The following is a 27,069-nucleotide window of genomic DNA, read 5'->3' as shown; positions in this document are numbered from 1 at the left end:
TTTTAAGAATTAACATTAGAGTGGGGCTTTTTCTTTTTAACATTTTATCACAGAAAGGAAATTAAGAATCTCACTGCTGTCATTGAGAAAATACATTATCTCAGAAAAATGTGCCGTAGACTATAACTCACCATATGGCTCTTGCTTCATTCAGTTTAAGAGAACTGTTTGTGAAATCATGGGCTTATTTTCTTCTTCCTGTTTTCTGATACTGCCCAGATATATTTCAGTGCTTCCAAATATTTATATTCTGGTAGCCTCCCTTGTGAACTTCTCAAACACATTATAATGGCTTAGGAAACAAAGGCCATTAGAGAAAGAAAGGGCAGGCATGAACTGAAAGGCAAATAACTTCTTAAAATATGTAGAGGTAGGCTGTAGATGTGATTGGTTCACGCGGACGCTCTTTTGAAATATGAAGATAAACTGCCCCTTTGACCTCTTACAAAGTTATGTAATTATTTGGGAAGGTTTATCTCTGTGTCATTTCACAGTTTTCTCCTGTTAGTGCCACTCTCTTACTTCACATTAGAAAAAAAGAAAAAAAAAAAAAGCAAGCAAGCAAGCAAGAAAAAGCCCTCTCTGGCTGGTTATCTGAACGTGGAATCTGCTGCTGAAAAGACCCTGGCCCTCCTGTTAACACAATACTTTTATCCGGTAATCACAGCCTGCGGGAGACAAAATAACAATTCATCTGGAAAACGAGATTAACTCATTTAAGTTAGGCAGTGATCACAGAGAGAAACACGTTGGTGTTATCTGTCTGAACGAAAGCATACAGATTGGAGGGCCATTCCGGTTCAGAGGGTCCATGTAGCAGGCCCAGCTTGTTGAAAGTAATTGGACCCTGTCAGAGTATGCCTTTGTGAGATATGGATATTACAATGGAATTCTATTAATCTCTGACAAATCCCCTCTCATCTGATAAAGGCTGTATACCTCTGCTCTTCATTACAACAACTCGCTCGTCACTTTTATGTGTGTACTGGTGGGCGCTGAGCCTCCGTGGTTGTGTCACAGGTGAAAGGCGACGTCGCCCCTTTTTGGGGGGGCACTACAGTCGGTACACTGACATACCTACAGTGCTGCTGGTTATGGATTTGGGCACATTTTTGATGACCTTTTTGTCTAGGTTATTTTCAGGGAAAATATAGACTTCATTTTTTCTGCTTAGATATCGTAAATACTTCTGTTTTCTTGTGTTTTCAGAGGTATCACTGATACAGAGAGACTGAACAAGTTTTTTACAGTTTCTGTATTTGTTATCTAATCTGGTTTTTGATGCAAAAAGTTACAGAGATAACTATAACTCTTATAAATACATTTGTGTTTTAAATCTGTGTATATTCAAATCGTAGGAAGAACAGAAAATACACTGGTAGCAACTGCATTTTGGGATGTTCTGGAACACTCACCATTTTTTGTCACTGTTTGTTGGCCATTAGCACACTGGGGCCCTGCTTCATGATTTAGCCTCCTAAAGTCTTCAGTACTAGCAGTAAATACAAGATCTAGAGCAAAAACTATAGGTAGGATGTAGCAAGTTAGCGTGAGAAGGAGAGAAGTTTACATTAGTCACTGTCACTTTATTCCTAGACTGGGTACAATTCTTAAACATTTTAGTTGCAATTGTTTCTGCTTCCCAACTTTTTTGTTATCATCCTAGCTCAGTTTTGCCTTGTTCCTCCTGAATGTCACAACAAATATCTTAATTATCTGGAATAGCTGTATTCTGGACATTTATACAATTCCAAAAGGCTTTCCCAGAGCAAGCCTGAGAAAGTCATGTAGAATGAAGGTAAAACAGAATGCCATTTCTTTTAGGCAATAAAATAAATAAATGCAGCAATTGGGCAAGAGGAACTGAAGAATCCAGGTACGTTTCTGCCTCCATGGTGTCAACCATCACTAACGGGAAAGGTAGCTCATGGGTGGAGGTGCTTTAAGGGAACTGAAACCTGTGCATTGAAACGGTCTTCCTCTCTCAGATACACTTTTGTCTAAAAGGTTTTGCCTTTTTAACAGGAAAAGATCAACAGTAAGGCCTCATTGCTGACCACATTGAGCAAAAAAGATACTTTCTTCATAGAAATGGAGTCCTTTCCTTTCTTTTCCTTCCCTAAGAATGGCCACACAGCCATGGTCCAGCTGCGCGTGCCTTGGGAAGAGTCAATTATAGTAATGATGGTAGGAAAATTTTGACAATATTGTCTTCAAAAATCAAACTAAATGTTAACTCAAAGTTGTTTTATTGGCAAGTTGAACTGCATATTTACCACTAAAAGAAGTGAAATACACACAAACATGTAGAAGAGTGATTGAAACATTTAAGTCTCCTGTCATTAGATATATCTTTTTACTCAGGGGAGAAAAATATTAATTTTTTAGATATAAACATGAAAAGATTTCTGGTGGGTTATATTTCCTGAAATGTTATGCAGTATGACTTTTAATAAATGTTCAAAAATTCATAAGTCATCTTTCATGCTAAAAATATCCATCTGCTTTCACCAAAAGATACAGTGCAGTAAAACCACAGAGATTTCTGATTCCTTTTCTGAAGTAGAGTGAGAAAGATTTAAAAAGTCAAATGCATCCATCCCATATCATCTTAAAATATAACCTTTGCAATATACCTAAGTCTCCTTCATGGTATTGTACACACATTTAGCAATAGAGAGGAAGAGACAGTGCAAAAGTGTTCAGATAAGTTAGATGGAGTTCAGCATTAATAGTTGAAATATCAGTTAGCAAGGGGTATAATAACATTTTAGTTTCTGGCTAATAATTACAATAATACCATCTTTCAAAATTCTACTCATTCACTCACCCCAGGTGAGTAATTTTCTTTGATAACTGAGGAAATATCACCAGGTTGTTTTTAGGTTGAGGCTTTTCATTATCGTCAATCTTTGTGGCAAATGCAGGTGAGTAGATCTTGCACCTAGGCCACTAAATTTTCCTGATGATTTGGGGTAATACTGAATCTGAAAGACTTTGAGTCATGATATGAACTCTGAATTAAGCATCAGAGACCTTAAAGATACCTGTGAAGTTTGGGGAGTAAGCATAAAAGAAAAAAAAAAAATACTGAGTTCTACTTTTCCAGTAAAGCTAATTGAGCTAAATACAAGGAAGCCAAGCAGAGCCCAAATTAATTATGTCACATAACAGGTTTTTTCCAAAAATTTATGCTCTCTGGTACAAGGGCAAAGGTTGAAATGTAATATAGTCCAAAGTGATGGCTAATGCCATGTAAGCCTGGAGCATGGTGAGGCCTTTGAAGCCATTACACAGGGCTGGATGGAGGAAAGGGGTATTGTTTCCATTCAGTTGGTTGGGAAATTGTGGAGAGAAGGCAGGGTGGGGCTGTACAGGGTCACTGCGGGAACAAACACGCTCGAGAATTGCCTGATGGCACTCGGTCTGCCATACCCATCTTGGTCACAAGAAACGGAAATTAAAAAAAAAAAAAGATGATCCAATTTTAAAATGAACACCTTTTTTAAATCTTGAGTTAGCTTTTAATAAAAGTCTTGGGCAACGTTCAGTAAGTAATTTTAAAGTTAAAAAGAACTTCAGAGAGTAATGTTAAAGTGTAGCCCATCAGCTTTTCACAGGTGTCAGTGCTTACAGAAACCTGGCACAGGTGGAACCAGACTCCTATCTCAGTTAACAGGATCATTTAAAAAAAAAAAAATCTTCAAATGTAAAACATTTTCAGCATTTGCTTATTATTTCATTGTTTAAATCGTTTAGGTACAATATGTCATCTGTGGAAATTAAATCTCTGGCTATCTTCTGTATTCTGTCCTCAGCTAATGCCTAGTAAGTTAGTCATATAATGCATTTGAGCATACATGCTTCATAACTTGAAAGAGTGAACTACACTCTTTGTTTTTCAGTCACACTAAGTTTCCTTATCTCTAATTTAAAAATACCGTATGTTTTAGCCACACTTTCACTGCAAGTGCTTTAATGGCAAGGAGATTATGAATGTTAATATCATGGCATTTTTTCTTGTGAAGTCACAAGGATATAAAACTGCCAGACTCCAAACATTTTTCACTTTACAGAAGGTGATTTGAAATACTGCTTTTATTTTGTCTCCAAATATATTTATATCAAAAATATGAACTATTCAATTTAGTTTGTCTTTTCTATGAATGCCCTGGATATTATCGGGTTTGGTACTTGTGTTTCCAATTTGTAAACAATTATGTCATTATGCAGATGTTGTGCAGTATGCCATATTCATTTGTGTGTTATAAGTATACTTTGAGAGACATAAATAGGGAGTATTATTGGTATTCTTCTTTATATGCTCACATACATGGACTTATATGAGCAGACTGTCCAGCTCAAAGCTTCTCGGATTTCACGCTAAGGGAGTTGTGCATTGCACTTACAGTTTTCTTGGCCCCAAATTTATTTTTAATGTTTGATTTGTTAATCTTTTTAGTTAGAATTGGTTTTGCAAGACTCAGCTGATATGAGGAAGATCACTATTTAGCTTAAAAAGGCCATCAGGATCGGTCTCTTTTATTGGTTACTACTTAAATTTGCCTGCTGTCCTCACAAACTGGTAAATTAAGGACCTAGGGTTTTTATAGGACAAACGTCTCCCTGGCTCTTACTCATGTAATAGGTAGCCATGTTCAAATCCAAAGGGAGAATTAACCTACAAGCATTGAATAAAATCAGATTTCCATATTCAGCCAGGAGGAAGTATACAATGAATAAGTAAATTCAAAATAATTTTACTGAGGGCTTAGCCTTACAAAGAGATTATCCCTTTGTTACTATGGGATGAGGGTTTTAATAAACTGCAAATCTATATATAGGTTACTTTCTGATAAGGCCTGTATTGTCTTCTTGAGGTTAGCCTCTCTTATCCTTCATATTTACCCTATGATCAGCTCTTATTTTATTTACCCATAGTCGGGTACCTCAATGTGCCACCTCATCCCCTTTACTGGCCATAGTCAGTGGACGTACCACAAGACAGTTTTATTTGTGCAAGGCCCTGATACAGCAGTCGAGTCAAGCATAGTCACAGAGAATCAGATGGAAACATATGAATTGCAGCTAGTTTTGCCAAAGTTGTTAAATTACCAGGAATTTATACCAGAAATAAAAATATGGGGCTGGCATTCCAATAACATGGTCTGTGTCAATTGGCATTTCCAGCCGGTACCTCATTAGGGGTGCCAGGCTTGCTAGAAAACCTGAAGATAAATACATTTGCAAGGCTGATGAAAACAGTAGATACCGCAATTGTTTCATATATAACTTCTTTTAAAATCTATCTGAGCTTTGTAAACACAGTTTCCAGCCTACAGTCCCTTCATGGAGTACCCGGCATGATGGTTTGGTACAGAACAGTTGTTCAAGTTTGACCATCATATATGATTTGATTATTCCAAGAGATGTTGGTAAGTTAAAAATACAGAGATGGAATCATATGAATTTGAGTTCAAAAGCTGAGGGGAAATTGCATTGTTGTAGCATGTTAGCAAAGGGAGCTTTTAAATGTGATAATGTGATTATTTGCATAATGTAGTTCCATTGTAGTAGTTTTAATCTTTCATGTAGCATAGTTATGTATTTGGTGGTAATACACACAGTTTAACAAATATAATCAGTATCTATGAAAAATGAAAAAATAAATGCACATATTAAGAGGCTACCTAAATATATTTGAAGGCAATTTTTTATCCTTTTTTGTTAGCAGTACATCAATCAAATATGTATTTACAGGGTGGGTTTTTTCCAGTGAAACAGTGTGTGTGCGCCTTAGTTGTTTGTGTTTTGTTCTTTTTAAGCACGTTTTCACTAAAATGTTCTTCTTCAAGCTATTCTCAATTCAATTTGAAGTGAAAGGTTTCTGAGTTTGGGTAATTTACATATAAAAGCTTTACTGTACATTTTATAAAATGACTGTGTTCAGAAAACAGCCATTTCTATTTAACAATATTGTTATTCCACAAGCTGAGTTTCCTCACTGTCTTTGGCTTTTACTAACAATATTTGTACTTGTCTTAATTTCAAATTGTGCCTGAAAATGTATAACTTCCCCCTTTTCTCTCCCACTATACTGAAGTGACTAGAGACCTCCTGTGGTATGTGATGTAAGAAGATTAAAAATATGTGTCTTTTGTCAAAGTACGAGTGACATGCACACAGTTCTTTTGAGACTCTCTTCTTTTGTTTTATTTAAATAAGCGATAATTGTTGATGGCAGTTTTGAACTAAAAATCTTTGCACTCTGTACTGAATTTTAAAATGAGTCTTTGCATTTTATTGTTATCTGTAAATCCCTAGCAACTAGGTCCAAAACCTCTGAATACTCTATCATATCTTGGTTTTAAGGAATATAGGAACATATGCAATATTTATGAATAACAAGCTTGTAAAGAGAGATGGCTGAGGCTCTTGCAGATTGGGCCTTGAATTGAAATGAGATCTGACCATACAAAGGTACACAGAGAAGTTTAATGATATTAAAAGGTGATGCTCTACTAGAAATCTGTGCATTTTAATTGTTCAGGAATTAGTGTATAAAGTTTCTCCGGTTGCATTACAAACCAGTTTGTAATGGTTTCCTCTCCAATACAGCAATTAATTCCTTTTGAGGACAATAAACATCTCTTTTAAAGAAGATCCATAATGTTACTTTAGATTTAATATTGTGTTCTTAGGAAATATTGAGTAGAAAGCTTTATTTCTTACATTAAGACTACTCGTTGCTGGATCTTTTTCCTAGAGCAATAAGCAAATGCCAAATAATGTTTGCTGACAAATGAAAGATTTTCTACTTTGCAAAGTTGTGCTTATCACCACTGCATTTATGCATAATCTTATGAAAAATTTGAGATGAAGGTTACTAGAGCTCAGGTAGTATCGAACATGTTCAAATGCCATTTAGACTAGGATAATCAGAAACACCACTTTGTAGCTATGTACCACAAGTGGCAGTTGCTGTAAACGTTCTGTGGATCATACACAGCTGCTAAAATGCTATTAAATATGAAGATTTTTGAGTCTACAAGGACTTTAATAGGATTTGGACATATCTTTTAGAGTCTTTAGAGTGATTTATTTATTTGTTTTGGTTTGTAGAATAAAAAATGTATAAGATTGATTTTGCACTTTTTTATCAGATTTCTTTTTTAAATGAAAATTATCCAGTATTCTGCATTTATACATTTGAAGAAGAGCTAAGTGCAATTATCAGGTGGAATGATGATATTTTCCTTAAACAAGGAGCAGCACTTTTCTGCATTAAAATCTCTTCACATGCAGGTTTTCTCATAAAGTGGAAATTGCCTTTGCATGTTTTTAATCCATTCAGTTAAGAGTTATTTATTTATTTACCTCTAGTTTAAGGAGGGGAGTGGGGTTTGGTATCAAGAGAAGTATGCTGAGAAGCGAGACAGGTGATATCTTAGTATTCTGCAACTTGTATCATTGCCTCCAAGCATACCAACTATTCCTTCCGTCTGACGATAACCCTCTGCCCCAAAGAATCACAAACTTTCTGCTCTCTGTAATTCTATTGTCTTAGTTGCTGAAACAGCATCTATATATTTTATTTTTTCAGAGATACTCCAGTAGAGTAACAGAGGGCCTCATTAAGGGCATCTGTTATCTTAGTTCATATTTTATTCTGATTTTTAAGAGTGCTTCAACAGAAGGGATTAAGTGAGAAAAGAACAGACCATCTTTTTTTACTGCTCTTCTGTACCAATTGCTCCCAGTGTCAGAAATACCCCACGATCGCTGCTGTGCAAAGCTTTGCAATATGGTTGGTGCAACCACATTTGGCAGTGATTCACAAGTCATTCCAAATACCATTTCACAGCAAATCCTAACGTAGCCTGAAGATAAAAAACATTGTAAACACTGTACAGGGTGAGACTGCCTTTGTGCTGATAAATATTTCCTTAACATTTAGATGAAGATGCTGTGCTTGCTTTATTTAAATACATTTGTATCTGTAATGCCATAAAGAAGACATACTGTGGGTGAGGAGACTGGCAAGTTATGGAGGAAAGAACAAAACCTTGGAAGTTTTTTTCCTACTGGTAGGAGCAGAGTGTCCTGGGAGACATTTTGCTTCTCTGAGCCTACCTGAAGTTTGCTGTGACGATGTGTGGCTGAGACTTGGGTTACTCTGGACTTGGGAGTCTGTGGAAGATGTCTGTGTTATTTTTACCCTGATGCACGTGTCTTACCTGGATATTACAGCTAAACCCGTTAATTTTATTGCAAAGACATTCTCAGAACAAGGAAGCGCTTTGATTTTTAACATTGCATTGCTGCAAAACAATGTTCTCCCTTATTATCCCTGAAATGATTCTGCTATATTTGCAGGATGATTGTTGGATCAGGTATTAATGTAAACAGTACTGTAAATATACTGACACTGTGCATTGCAATGCAGGTAGCGGAAATAAAACCAATTGTTTGCAAGCTATGGGAAGAACCAAGCTTTAAATGCATTTTTGGCCACAGTGTTTCACAAGTACAATTTTTGGTGTGCCTCTGGGGCTGAAGGAAGTATAGGCCATGCTACTCCTTGGAGGAGCTGATGGGTACATCTATATTTGGAACTCATAAGCTGGGATGCTGCAGAATGACTTAGCCTAAATACAGTGTTGTTGAGCTTTTGGCATGGGGTTTTTTCCTCTCACTCCTCCCATAGCAGAAAAAGAAAGTTTTACATCTGATTGAAGGATGGTGGGAGGAAATGAAATGGAGGGAAGAGAGACAAATCACTATTTATAGCAGTACAAATATATGAGTCATCTTTATTTTAGTGCTAGTTTAAGAAAATATTGCAATTGTCTGGTATTATTGGTAACGAGTCTTGGGATGTGCAAGCCTCAGGAGTACTGTCTCTTATCTGGTAGTTAATGCTGTGGCTAATATTTTACTGTCAACATTAATTAGAGATTTGGGAGGGTAGCTGGCACAGTGATCTGGTACCCTCATGTGCTGGGTTTGCGTGGCAGGGTTTTGGTGGCGGGGGGGCTACAGGGGTGGCTTCTGTGAGAAGCTGCTAGAAGCTCCCCCTGTGTCTGACAGAGCCAATGCCAGCCGGCTCTAAGACGGACCCGCCGCTGGCCAAGGCCAAGCCAATCAGCGCCTCTGTGATAACATATTTAAGAAGAAGAAAAAAATAGTTTGGGAGAGCTTTTGCAGCCGGAGAGAGGAGTGAGAAGATGTAAGAAACTCTGCAGACACCAAGGTCAGTGCAGAAGGAGGGGGAGGAGGTGCTCCAGGTGCCGGAGCAGAGATCCCCCTGCAGCCCGTGGTGAAGGCCATGGTGAAGCAGGCTGTCCCCCTGCAGCCCATGGAGGAAGGATGAGGGGGTGTAGCGATTCCACCTGCAGCCCGTGGAGGACCCCACGCCGGAGCAGGTGGAGGCACCTGAAGGAGGCTGCGGCCCGTGGGAAGCCCATGCTGGAGCAAGTTCCAGGCCGGACCGGTGGACCTGTGAAGAGGGGAGCCCATGCCAGGGCAGGTTTGCTGGCAGGACTTGTGACCCCGTGGGGGACCCACGCTGGAGCAGTTTGCTCCTGAAGGTCTGCACCCCGTGAGAGGGACTCCATGCTGGAGCAGGGGAACGATGAGAGGAGTCCTCCCCCTGAGGATGAAGAAGCGGCAGAAACACCATGAGATGAACTGACCGTAACCCCCACTCCCCGTCCCCCTGTGCCGCTGAGGGGGGGAAGGTTGAAGCCGGGAGTGAAGTTGAGCCCGGGAAGATGGGAGGGGTGGGGGGAGGTGTTTTAAGAGTTGATTTTATTTTCTCATTCCTCTACTCTGTTTTGCCTAGTAATAAATTAGATGAATTCCCTCTCTAAGTTTGGTCTGTTTTGCTCGTGACGATAATTAGTGAGTGATCTCTCCCTGTCCTTATCTCGACCCACAAGCATTTCGTTATGCCTTTTCTCCCCTGTTTGGTGAATGAGGGGAGTGAGAGAGCGGCTCTGGTGGGCACCTGGCCCCCAGCCAGGGTCAACCCACCACACCTCCCATTCTCGAGGATAGCAGATTAAAGCAGTAAACAACATAAGGGTAAAATGTCCCCCTCCTAGGGCCAACTCAAATACCTTAGATAGAAGCAGAGGGAGAAAGGAGCTCCAGCAAATCTTTTGTATATTGAGAGTAATATAGTGCAAACTTTGTCCAGCAGTAGGGTCTGGATTGTATCTAGTTGGCTACTGTAAAAATGATTTAAAAAAATTAAAATGTGACTGTAGAAAGAAAATTCAACTGAATTTTCTTTTCCTATGAACTGTTCCAGCTAAGGTGACTTTTTTGTGTTTCCAGGAGGCGTGCCAAAATGCATCAGAATACCCTCTGCTATGACTTGTCAGAAACACCAGTGACCACGGTAGCATTGCTGAGGGGCCTCCTTGGCACATCCTGGGAATCAAAAGTAGAGGGAGGAAAATTAAATGCCATGTAGATCTTCCTTAGTCTTGGGAACTCGTAGGAGCTGTACAGGACATCGCTGGGGATACTGGGAGGCAAACAGTCCATAGGTTGGACAAATCGGTGATTCCTTCCTAATACTAAGAAATAAGTTTTGTGCTTTTTTCCCAGATTTGCTACCAGTGTACTGGTGAACCGAACAATCAATTAATTTACACATCTATCTTTTCCTTGTTCATAGTGGGAGACAGCAGTATCGAACTCTTTTTTAAAGCAGTGTACGTTAAAAGCTCTATATATAATTAAGATTGTTTTGTTAATGATAATTCTAATATAGATGATAAAGAAATTTTTAGCTGTTTTCAGCCTTTCCAACTAGCATGCTTGTCAAATTCCCTGTTTAGTAAGTAAAAATATCCCATTTGTACTCTAAAATCATTGCTGTAGGGAGGTTTCAGAAAGTGCAGGTAGTCTTATTCCTGTCCCTGGGGTTTAATTGTGTCTATTTGTTTTTAATTTACAGATAAATAGTAGTTAAGAATTACTCAGTTCAAATTTGTTTCATTTCTCCATTATACCATAGTGGTGCTGCAACTGCTAGTGATGTTCCCCTCCACTGTCCAAAGCTAATTTTGTAAATTTTAACTAAAACGATGAGGTAATAAATCTTACCTACCAGACACATGAACAGGCTAAATTACCCAGTGGAGAAGTTGCTTATTTGAATCATGTCCAGGACATGAGGAGCCTGATCTGAAACTATCCAAGGCCAAGAAATACTAATTTTAATATATAGCATGATATCTATGCCTTTTTAATCCTGGAGGGCGCGTTAGAAAAGAAGCTCTTTTTTTAGAGTTATGGCTATGGACAAGACCATACAGGCATAGTTTCTTTTCAAATCTCACTGCTTCTTATATTTTTATACTACCCCTAGCTTTGTGTCCTCATTCACTGGATCTAAAGGGCTGCTGATCCTTTATCAGCAGTAATGTGGCTGTTTGAGAATGCACGCTGTGTTTCTGCTACCTGCTACTATCAGCCAGTATATCTTGTTTCTGTCAAACTGTATTCATTACAAGTCGCAAACTGTAGAAGAAACTTCCATGAGGGCTTCCAAATTTGGGTAAAACTAAATAAAATCTGATTTTTTTTCCCCTTGGTTTGCTTTAAAACTAAGATATCTTAATCTTTATTTACCTGATGTTTAATGTAATTGACTTGCTTGTCACAGACCTAATATGAACTAATAAAACTAATAAAATGTCTAAAGTCCTCATCTGTTTTCAGCAGATATTCTTAATATGAATATCTCATCTGCAGAAAAGCAGTGCATATATTCGGCATGTTTAAAAAAATGATTAATCGTTATTATGGACAAATTAATTATGGATACAGAAAGACTGAAGGAAGAGCTGAGCACAGAAAGTCTCAAAAAATCTAGTCATAGAAATGGTGGAGAAGGGCAGGAGGGAGAGGATTGTGCTAAATATGCAAAAAGCATCTTGGAAATAATCTAAATACATATTCTTAAATATGTTCACTGCAGTAGTGTTACCTCACTTTCTAAATAGCTATGAGATCTCTTCATGAAAAGCCATATTGAGGACCTGGATATTCTCCAGACCTGTCTCCACTGGGATGGATTTGGGCAAAATTTCTGTGTAGTTTTTCTAGTAAGAGTCCTTGGAAACGCTCTTTCAGGATCTTTACAGTAATAATTTGTAAGTTCTCTGCAGAAACTTGTTCAAATGGTTACCTGTATGTATGTGCATTTATGTATTTTATCTGTACACATACTCATTTTTTAAAGTTTTCCCTCATCCTTGAAGAGAGGAACCTTAAGAGCTTCAGGTCTCAGTTTAAAGTTCTGATAAAACAGTTATCAGAGAGATCAGTAGGAGTGGAGAGTGCTGTCCTCAAAATCGTTCAACTCCTGAGTTTTACAGCATTGACAAGAATGGGAATACTTGAAGCTAGAACCTATAGGCGTGCTTCCTACAGACAGCTCTGCTAATTATTCTTGCAAGGTACCAACCAGGCAGGATTGGCCTTTTCCAAGGTCACCTTCGGTTGTGCTCAGTGGAACAGCTGACTGAAAGTACAGGAAGGTGAAGCCACTGCGATCACCTGTTAGTACATTCTAAGTCGGTTACCCAAATAAACATTGGAGCTTGTACCTTAATGCTTACACTCTCTGAGCATCTTCAATTTGTTGAGTTATGTGCGCTTCAAAAATATAGTTGACATAAGAAATATTTTCTACTGCAAACAAATAAGAGAGAAAATGAAGAAAATATTGTTTTGGTGTAGAAAAAAGGATCTTCACCATTTTAAATGTTTCCCAGTAATTTCTTTAACTACCTCTAACCAAGAAACTGTTTTAAAAGTGCTCTTACATCCCTTCTTTTGGAACAAAGTAAAGGCTGACAAATTAATTTATGAAGATAGCACAGTGGATAAGACTTAAAACTATTTGCGTAGGATTTGGCTTATGAACCACCATAAGTCCCTGTATGGAAAAAAAAAATTGAAAAAGATAACTTAATTCTCAGCCTCGGGGGGATGGTGTGGCTTTATATATTTTTGTTGTTGTTCAATACAGTGTTTATACAAGCAAGTCATTGAGAGATTAATGGGGGTGGACTCAAGACTCCCCGGTGGCTGATTTGGAGTCCAACATGCAGATGTGGTAAATGCCGGGTCCTCCTTACGTAGACTTTTCAAGGGGAAGTTATTTATATCGTCTTCTTGTAATTACTTTGACAGGGGTTTTGAAAATCATTTCAAGTTGTGGGACAGATTTACATTTGATTTAACCTAAATATATTTGGGCTTAGTCAGTCTCCCTACACAGACGTGCAAAATAAAACTGAGCTGCGAAACGAAAAGATCTTGGTGATGTTTCAGCATGTGGGATTGCTCTGACCGGGTCGCTAAGAAAGCGATGCCCAGGACCATGAGGGTGGAGAGGGAACATAGGGTATCAAGGCTTTTATTGTCTGCTGGGGCATGGGCTGTGTTCTCGCTGGTATTAACTTATAGCTGAATTTCAGTATAGTAACTGAAGTACTTGTGCTAAGAGTTTGCCTTCTTTCGCCTGTGCCACAACTATTTCCAGGGAGAAATGGCTAAAATGCTGTTCAAACTGAGAGCACTTTGGAACAGCGAGACTTCTCCATATCTGAGAGGGAAACAGGAATGAAAAGGTAAAGAAACCCACATTGTCGAGAAAGCGTGTGAGTTTAGAACCTAATTATACTCCCATTGAATCCAATAACAAGAATTCCTATTGATTTTAAAAGGAGTATGATTTGGCAACATTTCATCGCCTCAGTCTGCATTAGCTAGTGCATAATGGTCTCTTTTAAACCTATTCATTTGTTTCAACCTTTATTGGAGCACAGAGTTCTTACAGCTGGCAGAAATGGGGGAGGAGGGAAGCTGTTTTATTTATAACACAATTCAAATAAAAGAGTAAACCAGACCATCACAAATACATTCAGAATTGCAGAAAAACCTATTATTAAGGAATTACAAGTTTTTTGCCTTCCTATTCTAACCAGCTCTTTTTGTAGCTTTGACATTCCTAGGGTTTTTTTGTTGGTTTCTTTTTTTTTTTTCGTATAGCAAGACACGAAAACTTATGAAGTCTACACAAAACTCTTATTTGCCATTTCGTGTGTTGAAGCTGGGCTTCACAGGAGTGTTATTGTTTGCTTTGGTTTTGCTTGTATTTAGCATGTAGCTTTTAAAAGCCCTTCATGGCTGGAGAGTTTTTATTGTAAACATAAAACATTAATTTAAACATTAAAAATTTTACAGCTGCTTTTTAGTACATAAATTTTCACAGACACTCAAAGACAGTATTTTTTGTTTTAATATTTGCTTTTCCCTAACTGCTCCAAAGTTGCATAGAGAGGGGAGAAAACCGGAATACTGATAAAATACTTCATGTTTAGATCTTTGAGCTGTAAAAGCAACATTCTTTACACAGGGGAGAATTCCTATTAAGTAAGGGATAAATATTAGTGCTGCCAAAAAAAGCAAACATTCCCACAGTTGGGATTTTGGGGTGGGTGGGAGAGGTGTTTGGTTTTTTTCTCCCTTAAACAGTTTTTCAGCAAATCAAAAACATATAAAAAGGAATAAAAAGGAAGAAGAAAAGCAAGTCAATCTGCAGCATAATCATTACTCTTCATGCAATATGTCCTTCACAACAGGGCCTTTAGAAAATCTCTTTCCAAGGCCCAAGACAATAATAACAAATAAATAAACAGAAATTGTATAGCAGTGTTAATGCTTGGAGTGTTGTGGCAGTACAGAAAATAGCTGTAGAAGATGCAAAAGCCATGGCTGTCAGGTTGCCCTGCTCTGACAGGAGGAGGTTGGTTTATGAAAGGAGTGTGCTTAATTCTCAGCCATGTAAATTGGAGAAGCTTCATTGATTTGAATGGGTCTGCAGGAAATTATAACAGAAAATCAGTTGTATCCAGTGAGTAGCTTTTTAATTTTTTTCTATAGCAATACCTGCAGGAATTTAAATTTGGCACAGATCTGCTGAGGGAGAGCCGCAATCAAGTGGCATTTGACATTATTTTGAACTTTCCTAGTAAGTAGTGGAAGAACAAATCTGGGAGGTGGTGTCACTGGGTGGAGCAGTGTTTCCTTAATTAGAGGGGATCAGTAGGTTTTGTGTTATATCAATACCATCACATTTTTATAAAAAGAAGTAGCTATAGGTGCTCATTAGATTACAAATATTGGTCTCTGCTTATGATAAATGTTGAGAATGGAAACACTTAAAGAGAGGATGTATTGTTATAAGCAGTGTTGAAAAAGAAATACACAGTTTTATCCTAGCATATATGTCCAAACTAGAACTGGAAAACCAGCCAGCTACCAAAACTAGAAAGCAGATGTTTTTTGTTTCCAAAAGTACTTGAGCTGGAGAGACAACATGGTCAAGCCAGCTCTGGTGGTTAGGGGAAGCGTTAACCGAGAGCACTGTGTGAATGAAATGGCGGTTGCGTCTTGCTTACAAGTGTACACCGGACAAACTATTGTCCCATCACCTCTAAAACAACGGGTTTGATATCTTGAAATAATGAGGAACATTTGATGGGTTTTTCTGGTCTTTTCTATACTTCTGGCTTTTGCTTTGATGGAATAATTTGCAGAGTGACTGATATTACCCCGACAAACCTACTAGCTAACTCAATTTCACCAGCAATCAGTCAGTTTGAATTAAAAAATCTAAACATACACATACTAGATATAAGAGTACTTTATATGTATGCTTAACGTCCATTTGAATTTCATTTAATGGTGTTATTACATCTCCATGCAGATAACTCTTTGTGACACAGCAAATAAGTACAATAGGGAAGCATCTTCAATATACTATAGCATTAACAAAAAGATTCATCTTTATATATAACGTGGAGTTTGCTGGGTAAGGCAGTGAACAAATGCATTCTGTTTTTCTACGTGTCACTGAATTGGTCTGTACAGGTCTGGAGAAAACCCCAAATCAACAAATTAAGATGACAACGGTATTGCTTACTTGTTTCAACTTCAAACACAGGAAAAGCATATTTTGAAGTTTCCAGGGGCTGTTGAAAAGTGTGTTTGACATTGTTTGTTATTATTTGTGTATTTGTGTTATGGAATTTAACAAGTCAATCCAGCACTGTTTGGCAAAAAACTAGCAAAAGCTCACAAACCATCAGTTTACTTGGCTCTGAAGGATCTGTTGATGGAAATGACTGGCAAAAGCGTTTAGTGTATATTCACCAATGTTCTTTTATAAATAGCACTAACTGAAAAAACTAACCAATACACAAACGCATCTACTGAAAAATTTTTGGTTTTAAAAATAACAATAATCTGAGAAAATGTGCTGCTAGTGTTGTATTGGATCAGGTCGGGGGGGCTGTTTGTTCAGTTTCCTTTAGCTACTAAATAACACGTAATCCTGCACTGATCGGTTTTTAAGTCTCTGATTCTCTCATTTTCAAAAATTCATAGTAAAATTATAATCAGCATTCAGTTACCCAAATTTAAGCCCAAATGCAGTCACGGTACTGCTTGCCTGTCTGTCTGGTCAGGTTCACGCTGACGCAGGTCGTCTGATCCTCACAAATCCCTTTTCAGTGCCGTAGGAAAGCCACGGCAATGAATTCCTCTTTCCATATTTTGCCCCTGTGCCATTTAAGGAGCATGTGCACCAGTTATTAATTTCTCTACTTGTCTTTCAAGCTTGAGTAACTAACTCCAATATCTGGAAACAGCTACACAGGAAGCGTTATTCATTAGGACAGGTGGCTCGAGCATGGAATAATCACCATTGCAGATTTATTCCATGGAGGGATAAGCAGAACTGCACAGTGCGGCCAGGTTCCCAGCAGCAGCACAGGTCAGGGAGGTGGCACGTGTCTTGTAGAAGTACCGAGTCAAACACGCTGGTCATATCGCTCTGTGCAAGAGAGCCCAGGTTCTGGTGACACCTCTTGCAGTATCTCTTACATTAGAAGTAATGGACGATAGTTCACAAATAAAAAAATCATGAGAGAAACAGAATTTTTCCTGTTCAGAATGGTTCTGGAGTTAATAGCCTGGACAAGTATTTCATGGAACACATTAAAATAAAATGAGTAAACTATCCAAAGAACCACAGTCTCCAAACAAAGAAAAAAAGTGAAAAAGGAAATCTTCAGACTTTCAAGGAATTTCTTTCAAGTACTGTATTTCATAGCTGTGGGACACACATGGGTATGTACGTACAAAATTTGTACATGTGAACACAGATGCCAGCCTAGTAGAAATTCCTTTCAGTGAGGGGAGGTGATAGAGAGAGAGGAAAGTACGATGGTAGGAAATCCTAAAACCACAGAATAAAGCTTCCCTATGCTCAAGAAGTCATAGGGGCTAAAAAAAAGACTTACAATAAAGTTGTAGGAAACCTTATTTTTTATTGGCTTTCCTATAAAATTTATTTTTGTACATATATGTCTGTGTATATATGCTGTCTGTACACATAAATATCTATAACACATGCATATATGATGTGCACATATTTATTTTAAGTAAGAGCTGTTGCATTAATATGGTGTGTAAATGACTGGTTACAGGCAGATAATACAAGTGGTTCACAGAATAAGTGAAAATGTTATTTTACATGTGCTATTACAGGAAGCGTGCTGCTACCGAGCATTCGAATCACAAGCTTCATTATTAATTGCGTGTACAAAAGCTGTGTGTTACCTCATCATAAATACATGTACACAATGAAAATTGCATGTGAGTTGTTATCAGGACTTGATATTAGTACTTACAACTTAAAGAACTAAAATCTTATAGTAGATCCCCAACGTTTTCATTGGGTTTAGACAGGTGCCAAACCCTGCCCATGATCTGCTCTCAACTTGCTCTGCAGGGACTGTCCAGAGATGAGCAGAAATTTTGGGGTGTGTGTTTGGGTTTTTTTAAATACCGTTTTCTTCGCTGTTTTAAGAGCAGTGTCTGCTGTCTTTATTGCTTCATCACTGTAGGTTAAAGTGTTTGTATTTCCCCTAATCATTTGTAGTAGACCATTAATACTCTAGGTCAGGAAAGATTAAGAACTCTTTTAAAAGAAAAGCACTGCAACCTCCAGTAACTCTGATCAGTTGGTTTTTATTAATCTGCCTGAATTTCCTTGGCTCCTTTTCTCCAGTAGTTTACTGGAGACACTGAGTTTTCTTGGAGTATTTGTTGTGTTTACTTGAGCAGCACCTTTTGACTTGCAGACAGCCGGCGTGTCCCTCCCTGCTGGAGCTAGTTCTGTCTTGGTCACACTTGTGGTCTACATGAAAAGTCTCTTTCTGCTACTAACACCAAGAACCCGTCTTTGTGGTTTGTGGTAGGTGAACATTTTTTGACCTCATAAACTGTGCTGCTCTGTCCCTGCGTAGTGGGTTTTTAACAGCTACTATACTTTGAGAAAGCTGAGGTCCCGAATAGCTGTGACCTTGTGTGACAAAACAAAGCACAAAATCACTGCTCTTCTACAGACTGAGTGATTGCTTTGCTTACAGTTTGGATTTTAACTTTGTTTCAGAAACTTGTGATGATTTATATCTGAGTCAGTAGGTAAATTAAGATGCAAAGGGCAGGTTGTGAACTCATATGATGAACTTTGATGTTTTGATATAAACCTGTAACTTCACAGAAGCTTCTCATCCACAATTATCCTGTGCAAAAGAATGAATAAATAAATAAATCCTTTGGTAGAAAATAAAGGCACAAAAGAAAGAAACTAATAAAGTAGAATTAAATAAGTAGTAGTAAACACTGAACAGTATTGGTTGTAATACATATTAAGCCTTGTGATTTTAGCTTACTTATTGCTGTAAGTTACATTGCGTGGTCCCAATTCGGCATAGTCTGAGGTTGGCAATTTTACATGCAAAGTAAGATGTATTATACAGCTGTATTAACTAGCTGAAAGTTCAGACCAAAAAACTTCATGGGTGGCTCCTTTGTTCATAACACTTTTTTTAATTTTTTTTTTAAAATGGATATTTCAATATTCTTTTGTATTTCCTCTATGGCCAGGCTCAGACCTTGTAATTCTTGGCTTTCATATTTCATAAGTGCATCCTTTGTTTATTTTACATTAAGGCAAATACTTCACCATTCTCTTACCTTTATAGTTTTTCTATTGTGCCCTTATTATTACATATAATAAATGAAAGCACAGTTATGTTAAATTTTATCTGGCTGAACAGTAAGAAAGAAAAGAAAAATCATCCTGTGTTTTCTAATCCTGAACTTCTTCCAGTATATTCCGTGGCAATGGAGTTAATTCATTTACTTGGGTTGTGTTCAGTTACTATGTAAGCGATAAGTGTTTTGATACTCGAGTAGCTTTTTTTACACTGATATCTCTTAGTGAGGTGCTCAGCTTTACAGAATGCTGATAGATCTGTTGTAAAAATGAAATAGTAAATCTTAATGTACTAAACTGAATTTATTATACTTTATGTTTATTTCCAGGGAAAAATAACTTAGATAATTTTCAATGTTTTACATATTTACTGGGCAAAAACCTAGCTTACCGCGTCCACAGCAAAATTCTTCTGGATGCAATAGAGCCATGATATCACCTCTGGGGTTTTTGCCTTCTAGTTAACCATTAGAAGGTAGTTTGTAGCTGAGCAATATTTCTTTCTGCTCCTAAAATAATTAGTTTTGATTGAAGCTAGTAGAACTGCATCAGTACAGATGATCTTTGTGAGGTGTTTGTATAGAATAGTGCTTATGACTTTGGCATTCTGTTTTCTCCAAAAGAAAGTTTTCAGATGTTGTCATGAATAATAATTCATTACTTATATGAGAGAGACAACAAAGATTTCTCAAGTGTAAGAAAAATGCAATAGCTTGCTTTGTTTGACTAGTTTCTCTCAGTTGTATTCAGGAAGTGATAATCTCTTTGGTCTGATAAACAACAAAAATATCACTGTGATAATCAGATGAAAATTGGCCATTCAGGAAAATCATAAATTCCACAGCTTTTTGCTAGGGAATGTCGCTGGCACACTACTGAGATCAGGGGATCTTCATCCAGTAAAGGTTTAGCCCATCATGAACACCTCAGATAACAGGGTTGGTGTTAAACCATTCCCAAAGAAAGAAACTGAAATTGTTGTTTGCACACAACCAAAAAGGGTAAAAATATTCAAGATTTTAGTATCATCTGTTTGCACAGTATTTATAGAGAAATAAACCCCCCAAACCCGCTTTACTTCTCTCTTTGAATCTTCTTGCTTTCATTTACTTATAAGTTACAGGCTGCGTGGGTGGGTTTAGAAGTATAATAGTTTGCAGGTGGTTCTCACTGTTTTTCTTTCCTTTACTGTCTTTTTATTTGTTTAAAGGAAATCATAGCGGTATGAGTAGAGTCGAAGCTTGCGAATGTAACAGAATGGTTTATCCTGGCAAGGTCGCAAGGAAAGACAAGGGAAGAGAAACAAAAACAAAAGACAAAGATTGAATATAGGTTCTATTAATTAAGGATAGCAAGTAATTTATATCTGAATTCAGTTATAGAATTCTAGGGAGAATAGTGTTGAAAACTTACAGATGGGAAAATATTTTCTTAGGTAAGACTAAAATTTTAGTTCCAAGATAAACCTAATTTTGACCTTAGTTTTGTGTGAAAATCTATTTTCTCCATCACATTTGCATTAGAGAAATGTGTCCAGCAGAGTTTGCCCAAATTTTACGCATATAAGTCAGTCTGGTTTTGATGTGTGGGATTTATTTTTTTAAAAATGATTGTATATCCAAGATTCATTGAGCTGATAAAGATTGTATTATTCTGCCAAATGTTTGTTTCTGTTAACTCTGAACTTTCTGTATTCTAGTGATTATTTCTTAGGAGTTGATCGTGTATATATGTAAGTCAATCAATGTATGTGTTCTTTCCATCTTAGAAATATCCCAGAATCTGAATTTAATTCCAGGCCTCCAGAAATAATAAGCCAGGGCCACTTCTGAGATGATGAGTTTTCTCTAGCTCTGGCTTGGGGAGTAGAATGACTTTGCAGCAATCTTCCACCGGTTCTCTGTTGCAATGTCACTACTTACAGGCGTTGGTTTTTACTCAGTTTCATTTTCAGTAGATGACTTCTTCATCCAGTTATCAGTGCATTCTCATGCTGCTGCAGGGATGGTTTGTATTTGGAAAAACCCCGCACCACTAAAGTGGATACCCAAGTGAAGTTCTCTGAACCTTTCTTGCACTTTCTCCTTCTTTTCCACTAGCTTTCCAGGCACCAGAACACAACTGGGTGGACTGCATTTGACTACTGACTACCGTTGTGCAGTCTTGGCTCCCAACAAGTCCCATCTGTGTTGCTCCTTGATTTAACAGGAGGGTTCACTTAGGAGCAGGGCAAAGTATTTTTCCCGCTCTGCAACCCGATGACTCAAATACATCCATGTTTCATGTTTTATCATGTTACATAAATAATCTTATCTATCCCTGCAGTATTTCTGTTAGCTACATCATTGCTAAATTTTGTAACAATATGCCCTTTGCAGTAAAATGTCACCAAAAAGTTATATACTGTAATAATTTTCATCTGTTTCATAAAGACAGACAATTTTTAAGATTCATGTTCATTTCATCATTGAAATCCGAGTCTTCCTACATTAATTTATAATGAAACCTCATGCTCCCTTCTACATTGATCACTAATTTTCTGTCTTCTTGATATGTGTTAAAATAAACTATAGATATAAAGGGCACGTTATATGCCTGACACCGTTGAGTTAAATAGAACATACTTCTGTAACTCATCCCTGTAGTCTGCCCTGGCCTTTGTTTCACAGTGAAAATCCTCAAAACTCAATTGCAAAAGGTAGGCTGCATTTACCACGCAGATGATTCAATGTGTTTCTTCACTTCTGTCTCCAGATAACCTGCGTAACAGGAATTTCCAAAGGCTGGCCTGCAGCCCACAAAGCTTTTGAATGCAGGCTGCAAAAAGATTTTTGAAATTGAATATAAAAATATTGTGCTGCGGCTGAATATTATTATGTGGCCTCCAAATCAAAATCAATGTTGAAAAAGAAAGGATGGTACAGGTTAAGAAAATAACGTGAAAACCGATACAAAGGATGTGAACTGCGGTGTACCTCGTTTATTATCTTACCTGACAACAGTGAGTACCGGCTGCATTTACAAACAGTGAAGGTCCATCAGAGACTCGCAGGGAGATAATCTCTCCTGGAGCACTGGCTTGCATCTCTAATATAGTTAGAGACTGATTTAAGTCATGAAGCAAGATGTTCAGTGTATTTCCAATTGTTTTCATTAACAATGATAAACCTATTGAAGCTGACTGCTACAGTACAGTTTTACTGGAAAAATGTCACATTTGTGAACTTTCCAAATACTGGGTGACGTTTTCTGCTCCGAGGCAGTCTGGAGGAGATAGCCCTGATATACCTGGAATAGAAGGGAATTACATTTGAATGTCGCCCAGTGCAAATAGCAGTGGGGAAGAAGGTAAAGCTTCAGAGGTCCCTTGGTAAATTAATTTTCCCTAATTACATTTCATGGCAGGAAACACAGATATTAGAAGTGCCTGTTGAAATAATACAGTATTTAAATTCTGATTAATCCATAGGTCAGGCAAGAACTGTTCAATACATGTCTCTAGAAGGAAAGCTCTGCTTCGAAAGAAAAAGGGACAAACATCCACCTTGTAGATAGGCAGGTTGAATTGTTTCAAATGCTAGTTGGAATTTGGCAGCAGACAATAGATAAGTTAGGCCAGTAGCTATAAAATTACCAAAAGTGTAAAACATCATCACTAACACATCTTTCAGAGATCTGAGGCAGAATGATTTATCAACTTAGTTTTCTTCTGTCCTCCTTAGGAAAGCAATTTTTTTTTTTTTTTTCCCCCAGGAAATCCTTTGGTAAATCTGTATTAATGATTCACGAGGTCAAATAATTACAGATAATATGGGTACCACAAAATATTTATATTCTGGTGGGGTGATAGTTCATGCTAGAATCGGGTTAGTTAGAAAGCTGTTATTTTATTCAGTTTTTACCAATAAGTATTTGTAAAGCATTTTTATTTCACTGCGGTAAAAGCATGTTTTCTTTTTTAAGCCATGTTTCCTTTTGCTTTTCGATAACCCCCACCAGCTTCTGCAAGGAGTCCCAAGAATACTGAGATGCCCAATTACTCATTCGATTTGTGCCTACATAATAGTTTATGATCTTTCCTGTTTGTTGGATCGTAGTGCTGAGAGCTGGAGTTCCCATGTATCAGCGTGCTGGGGAAGGACAGGAGGGATGTGCAATCCCTTCATGTACTAGAAGGAGTTTCAGCTTGTGGGATGTATAGAAGAAATAGGCGGGAAAGACTCTCCCTCACTTTAGCCAGTAGCCCTCTCATCATTCAAATCCTTTCAATCAAGCTTCCCCCCGCCCCAGATGCACTATACCAATAATATCTAAAAATCCTGTTCAAGCCTTTGGAGTAAATGCACCCGGTGCCTAGATGTTTGCCTTTCATATTTCAAATAGGTAATGGAGAGGATGGTATTTATCTCAGTCCATGTGGAAAATTCTAGGCATTACAAAGACATTCATCAAAGTTTCTACCATCACCTCATACAAAATGCGAATTTCAGACTTATTTTTGCTGTAGACAAAATACTGACTTGTTTGATTATCCTGGAGACATTAATTGTTTTTGTGTGTGGAACCAAGTTTTTAACTTGTACTGCAGGTAAAAAAAAATCTGAACTGTAGAATACGTTAGCATACATGTTGGAGTTTATCGGGTTTATTGATAGATCATTAGGTCAATTGGTGGTAGTGGTATTTAAGAAGCATGTGGGTATTTAATATGTGTTAAAAGAAGGATGCCTTAACAATATTCTCTGTTGCCATTAGTGTCTTTGTGTGCATGCTGTGTAGTTGTAAGTACTGTTTGAAAACTTGTGTTTATTTTGATGATTACTCTGTTATACGGCAGACCTTTCCTTAAGGTTGTTTCCTGTGAAGTTTCAGTAACAGTGGTAATACTTTACTTCAGTCTCATGTTTCCATGTACTGGTTTTAAGTCAAGCAGAAAGCTTTATATTTTGTGCTAATGGAACTGATTTACTACTGTTCCCCATGTTTTAGATGTGTAATCCACATCTTTCTTCATCTGTATCATTTGTCTTTCCATTAGAAAGTGCAGACTCCCATCATTTATTTCCAGAGAACAGGTAAGGAGTTTCCTTCCATGTGTCCTCATGACAGCTGACTGTGGTTTTCATTTAGAAGTCAACCCTTGCTAAAAATTATCACTGAGAAGTTTCTGAGCATTTTCTCATATTCCTGCTTGCACAGAGTGAAAGACATTGCTCATAACCAAATGACAGGTCCTTGATAAGAATTGTACCATGTAAATGCCTTTTAATGCCCTTGTGCCTGGAGAAAGTGGAGGCTCATTAAAGTGTAACCATTTCCATGGATAAGTTTCTCACTTGCACTCATGAATGTATGCAGTAAATACTTGGCAGCTGATGAAAGGAAAAAAACATAGTAATTTCAAGGAAAAGCTAAACAAGTTAGACCAAAATTTTCATAATGAGCGGCACAAGATGGAGATGGTAAGGTTATCTCCTCTTAAAACCCAAGGATACAAATACAAAAATTATATGAGGCCCACTGTGACTTCTAGCAGCTATGCCAAGCAAGCTGGGAGAGCAAGAGCCCGCGACATGGGATAGTGGTGATGATGGCTGATGTACAAAAAAGGTCTCCAGACATAGAGATGGCAATGGTGGCTTCATCTGGAAAGAAACTGAACATCAAAGGCTGCAGCTGCCTGAAGGGAATACACTAATTGAGAAATAACAGCTATAAAACTAATTCTATAATAATACGTAAAAGTAAAAACAATAACTCAGTATGACTGGCTGTCCAGAATTAAGCAAAGTAAGATGAAATGTCCTTTGCCAGCAGTTATGCTAAGTAAAATAACAAAATAATGACAACAGTGATTCACTTCTCACCTACAGGAGACACGAGTGCCCATGTCCCACTCCAGCTGGCTTCTGGTTCTGGGGCAGCTTGCACCTCCGTCCTTTGTGTAGCTTTTACTCACAACTTCTCTGAAACTCCAGAAACAGTCAGTCCCACAAAATGGGGAAGGAGCTCTGTGACTTGTTCTTGGACTCCAGCAAGCAGAGATCGGAGGGGAGCAGCTAGCGCATTGTTGAAAATATATGCATGGAAGAATTAAAGTGATAGGTCAATATGCAGATTATTGTTCTGATAGGAATGGTAAAAGAATTTTACTGGTTTCAGAGCTAAGAAGAACTTTTTTCTAAAGCTTAAGCATAAGGGGTTTGAAAAAAAGAATCTCAAGAGCTCTGAAGGATGGTGATTAAAGAGACATAGTTGGTGTACTTAAACATTGCCTCCCTGCCCCCATCCGATAGAGAAGATGCTCTGAAATTATGATAGCATGCTTCCTTTTTGTAGAGCAAGACACTGTTACACCTGACAAGGGCAAAATACTTTGTAAAAATACTTTGCAGCACCCAAATGCCCTCACTCAAGCACTTGTTGCGGAATCCACATGAAAGGAGTGGAAAAGACTTGGTTTCCCAGTTGGGACTGGAGAACAGGGATTTTACAGAACTCTTGGAAACAATTATAAAAGGTGCTCCTTGAAAAAAGCAATGTCATATTACTGATGTTTACTTGGCTTTGTAGAACAGCTACCTTCTGCTCCCTCGGCTCTATTTGTTCATCATTAATAGAATCTGCACATGCATTATGAAGAAAATAGGGCAGGACAAATTCTGTGTATTTGTGTGGCACTCATTTTACCCCAGAAGTTGACTCTCCTCACAGAATCCCATCTTGAAATATATCTTTCTTCATATCGTACAGGTTTGAATATGTAAACAGGGAAACCTCTTTGACCTATACAAACTAGAAATTATATTTCAAAGATATTTAAATAATATCTCAAACTGCCATCCATCTGCCCTTATTAATGAATGAACAGCCCAGAAATGATTTTAACTTCTGCATATTTGAATAAATTGCTAAGCAGTTAAGATTACTTCCCATGTTGAGTACAGTGGCTTATTTTCCATCTGGTAATAAATGAAGGTGATTTAATCATAATCAGTAAATGACCTGCAAAATTTCATTGTGGAGTGAAGCTTTTTTAACCTATTGAAATGTAAAAGTATGCTTAAAGTAGGTAAACCTTTCCTCCTCATTTAAGGCTGCCTGAATGGGCTGAAATCTTGCTTCCCCGAGTCTCAGTTTAGAGATCTATTGACATCTTAGTTCTAAAACTACTTTAAAATGTGGGTTTTAATGTAAACACTAAAAAAGCCTTAGAAGTAGAAGTCTACACACACTTACTTCTTAATCTGATGATCCCAGAGCTGATACCCTGGGGGCACACTTCAGGGAGCAAAAATCAAGGAAAACCTCTGATTTGTTCTGCAACGTGAGCACGCTCGTTACAGGCTTACAATTGCTTGTGCTGAATAGAACTAGATGAAAGAGCGTGAGGAAGGAGTACGTGTAGCGTGGCACTTACCTCAATACCTGTTCTCAGAAGTCGGTAGTCATACCTGTCCATTTAATTTTATCTGGAATGTTTTGCTGTGGCGAGATGCCCAGAGAAGACCTCAGAGGTACCATAACCTGCTGTCAACTGGCAGAGTGAAAATTCTCTGTCAAATTCTGCCCCAGTTGGCAGTTTGGGTGGGAAAGAGTGGTTTCTTCTTTGCCCTGGTGCAATACCAGCTGTACACAGCCCTCGGTGCTGCAGGACGCAGGCTTCGTAACTGCAAGCATTTGTTTTCCTTATTTTAGTGAATTTTATGTTTCATAAGGGAGAGATGAAACTGGCCAATGATCTCCAAATATTTGCTGTCCAGTTCCCCATCTTTGTCAATATATTTGACCTTTATTATTCAGCATTTCTGATAGTGCAGCCCTGTTTCTTCCCGTCTGTTATTCCAAAAAGACCTGAAGCCGTGTGTAGAAAATACATGCAAATAAAGATGGACAGTTATGTTCTGGTGTCT

At 37.9% G+C, this 27,069-nt stretch overlaps 1 protein-coding gene across 2 annotated transcripts in view; it reads left to right on the top strand.

Annotated features, from left to right (window-relative positions):
• WWOX (WW domain containing oxidoreductase) overlaps window positions 1–27,069 on the top strand; it is a 526,712-nt gene that overhangs the window by 277,727 nt on the left and 221,916 nt on the right. Inside the window, exon 9 of one of the 2 annotated variants that reach the window (XM_054840345.1) lies at window positions 18,237–18,349. The exons of the other annotated variant lie outside the window; for it this stretch is intronic. Within the exon in view, the coding sequence (XP_054696320.1) occupies window positions 18,237–18,349 (113 nt within the window). The remainder of the gene's footprint in view (window positions 1–18,236; window positions 18,350–27,069) is intronic. 2 annotated transcript variants of the gene reach the window in all.

The sequence above is a fragment of the Grus americana genome, chromosome 13, assembly GCF_028858705.1.
Source record: "Grus americana isolate bGruAme1 chromosome 13, bGruAme1.mat, whole genome shotgun sequence".
In the NCBI taxonomy this organism is placed as follows: Eukaryota; Metazoa; Chordata; class Aves; order Gruiformes; family Gruidae; genus Grus; species Grus americana.
This window is presented reverse-complemented; position numbering and strand designations above follow the sequence as displayed.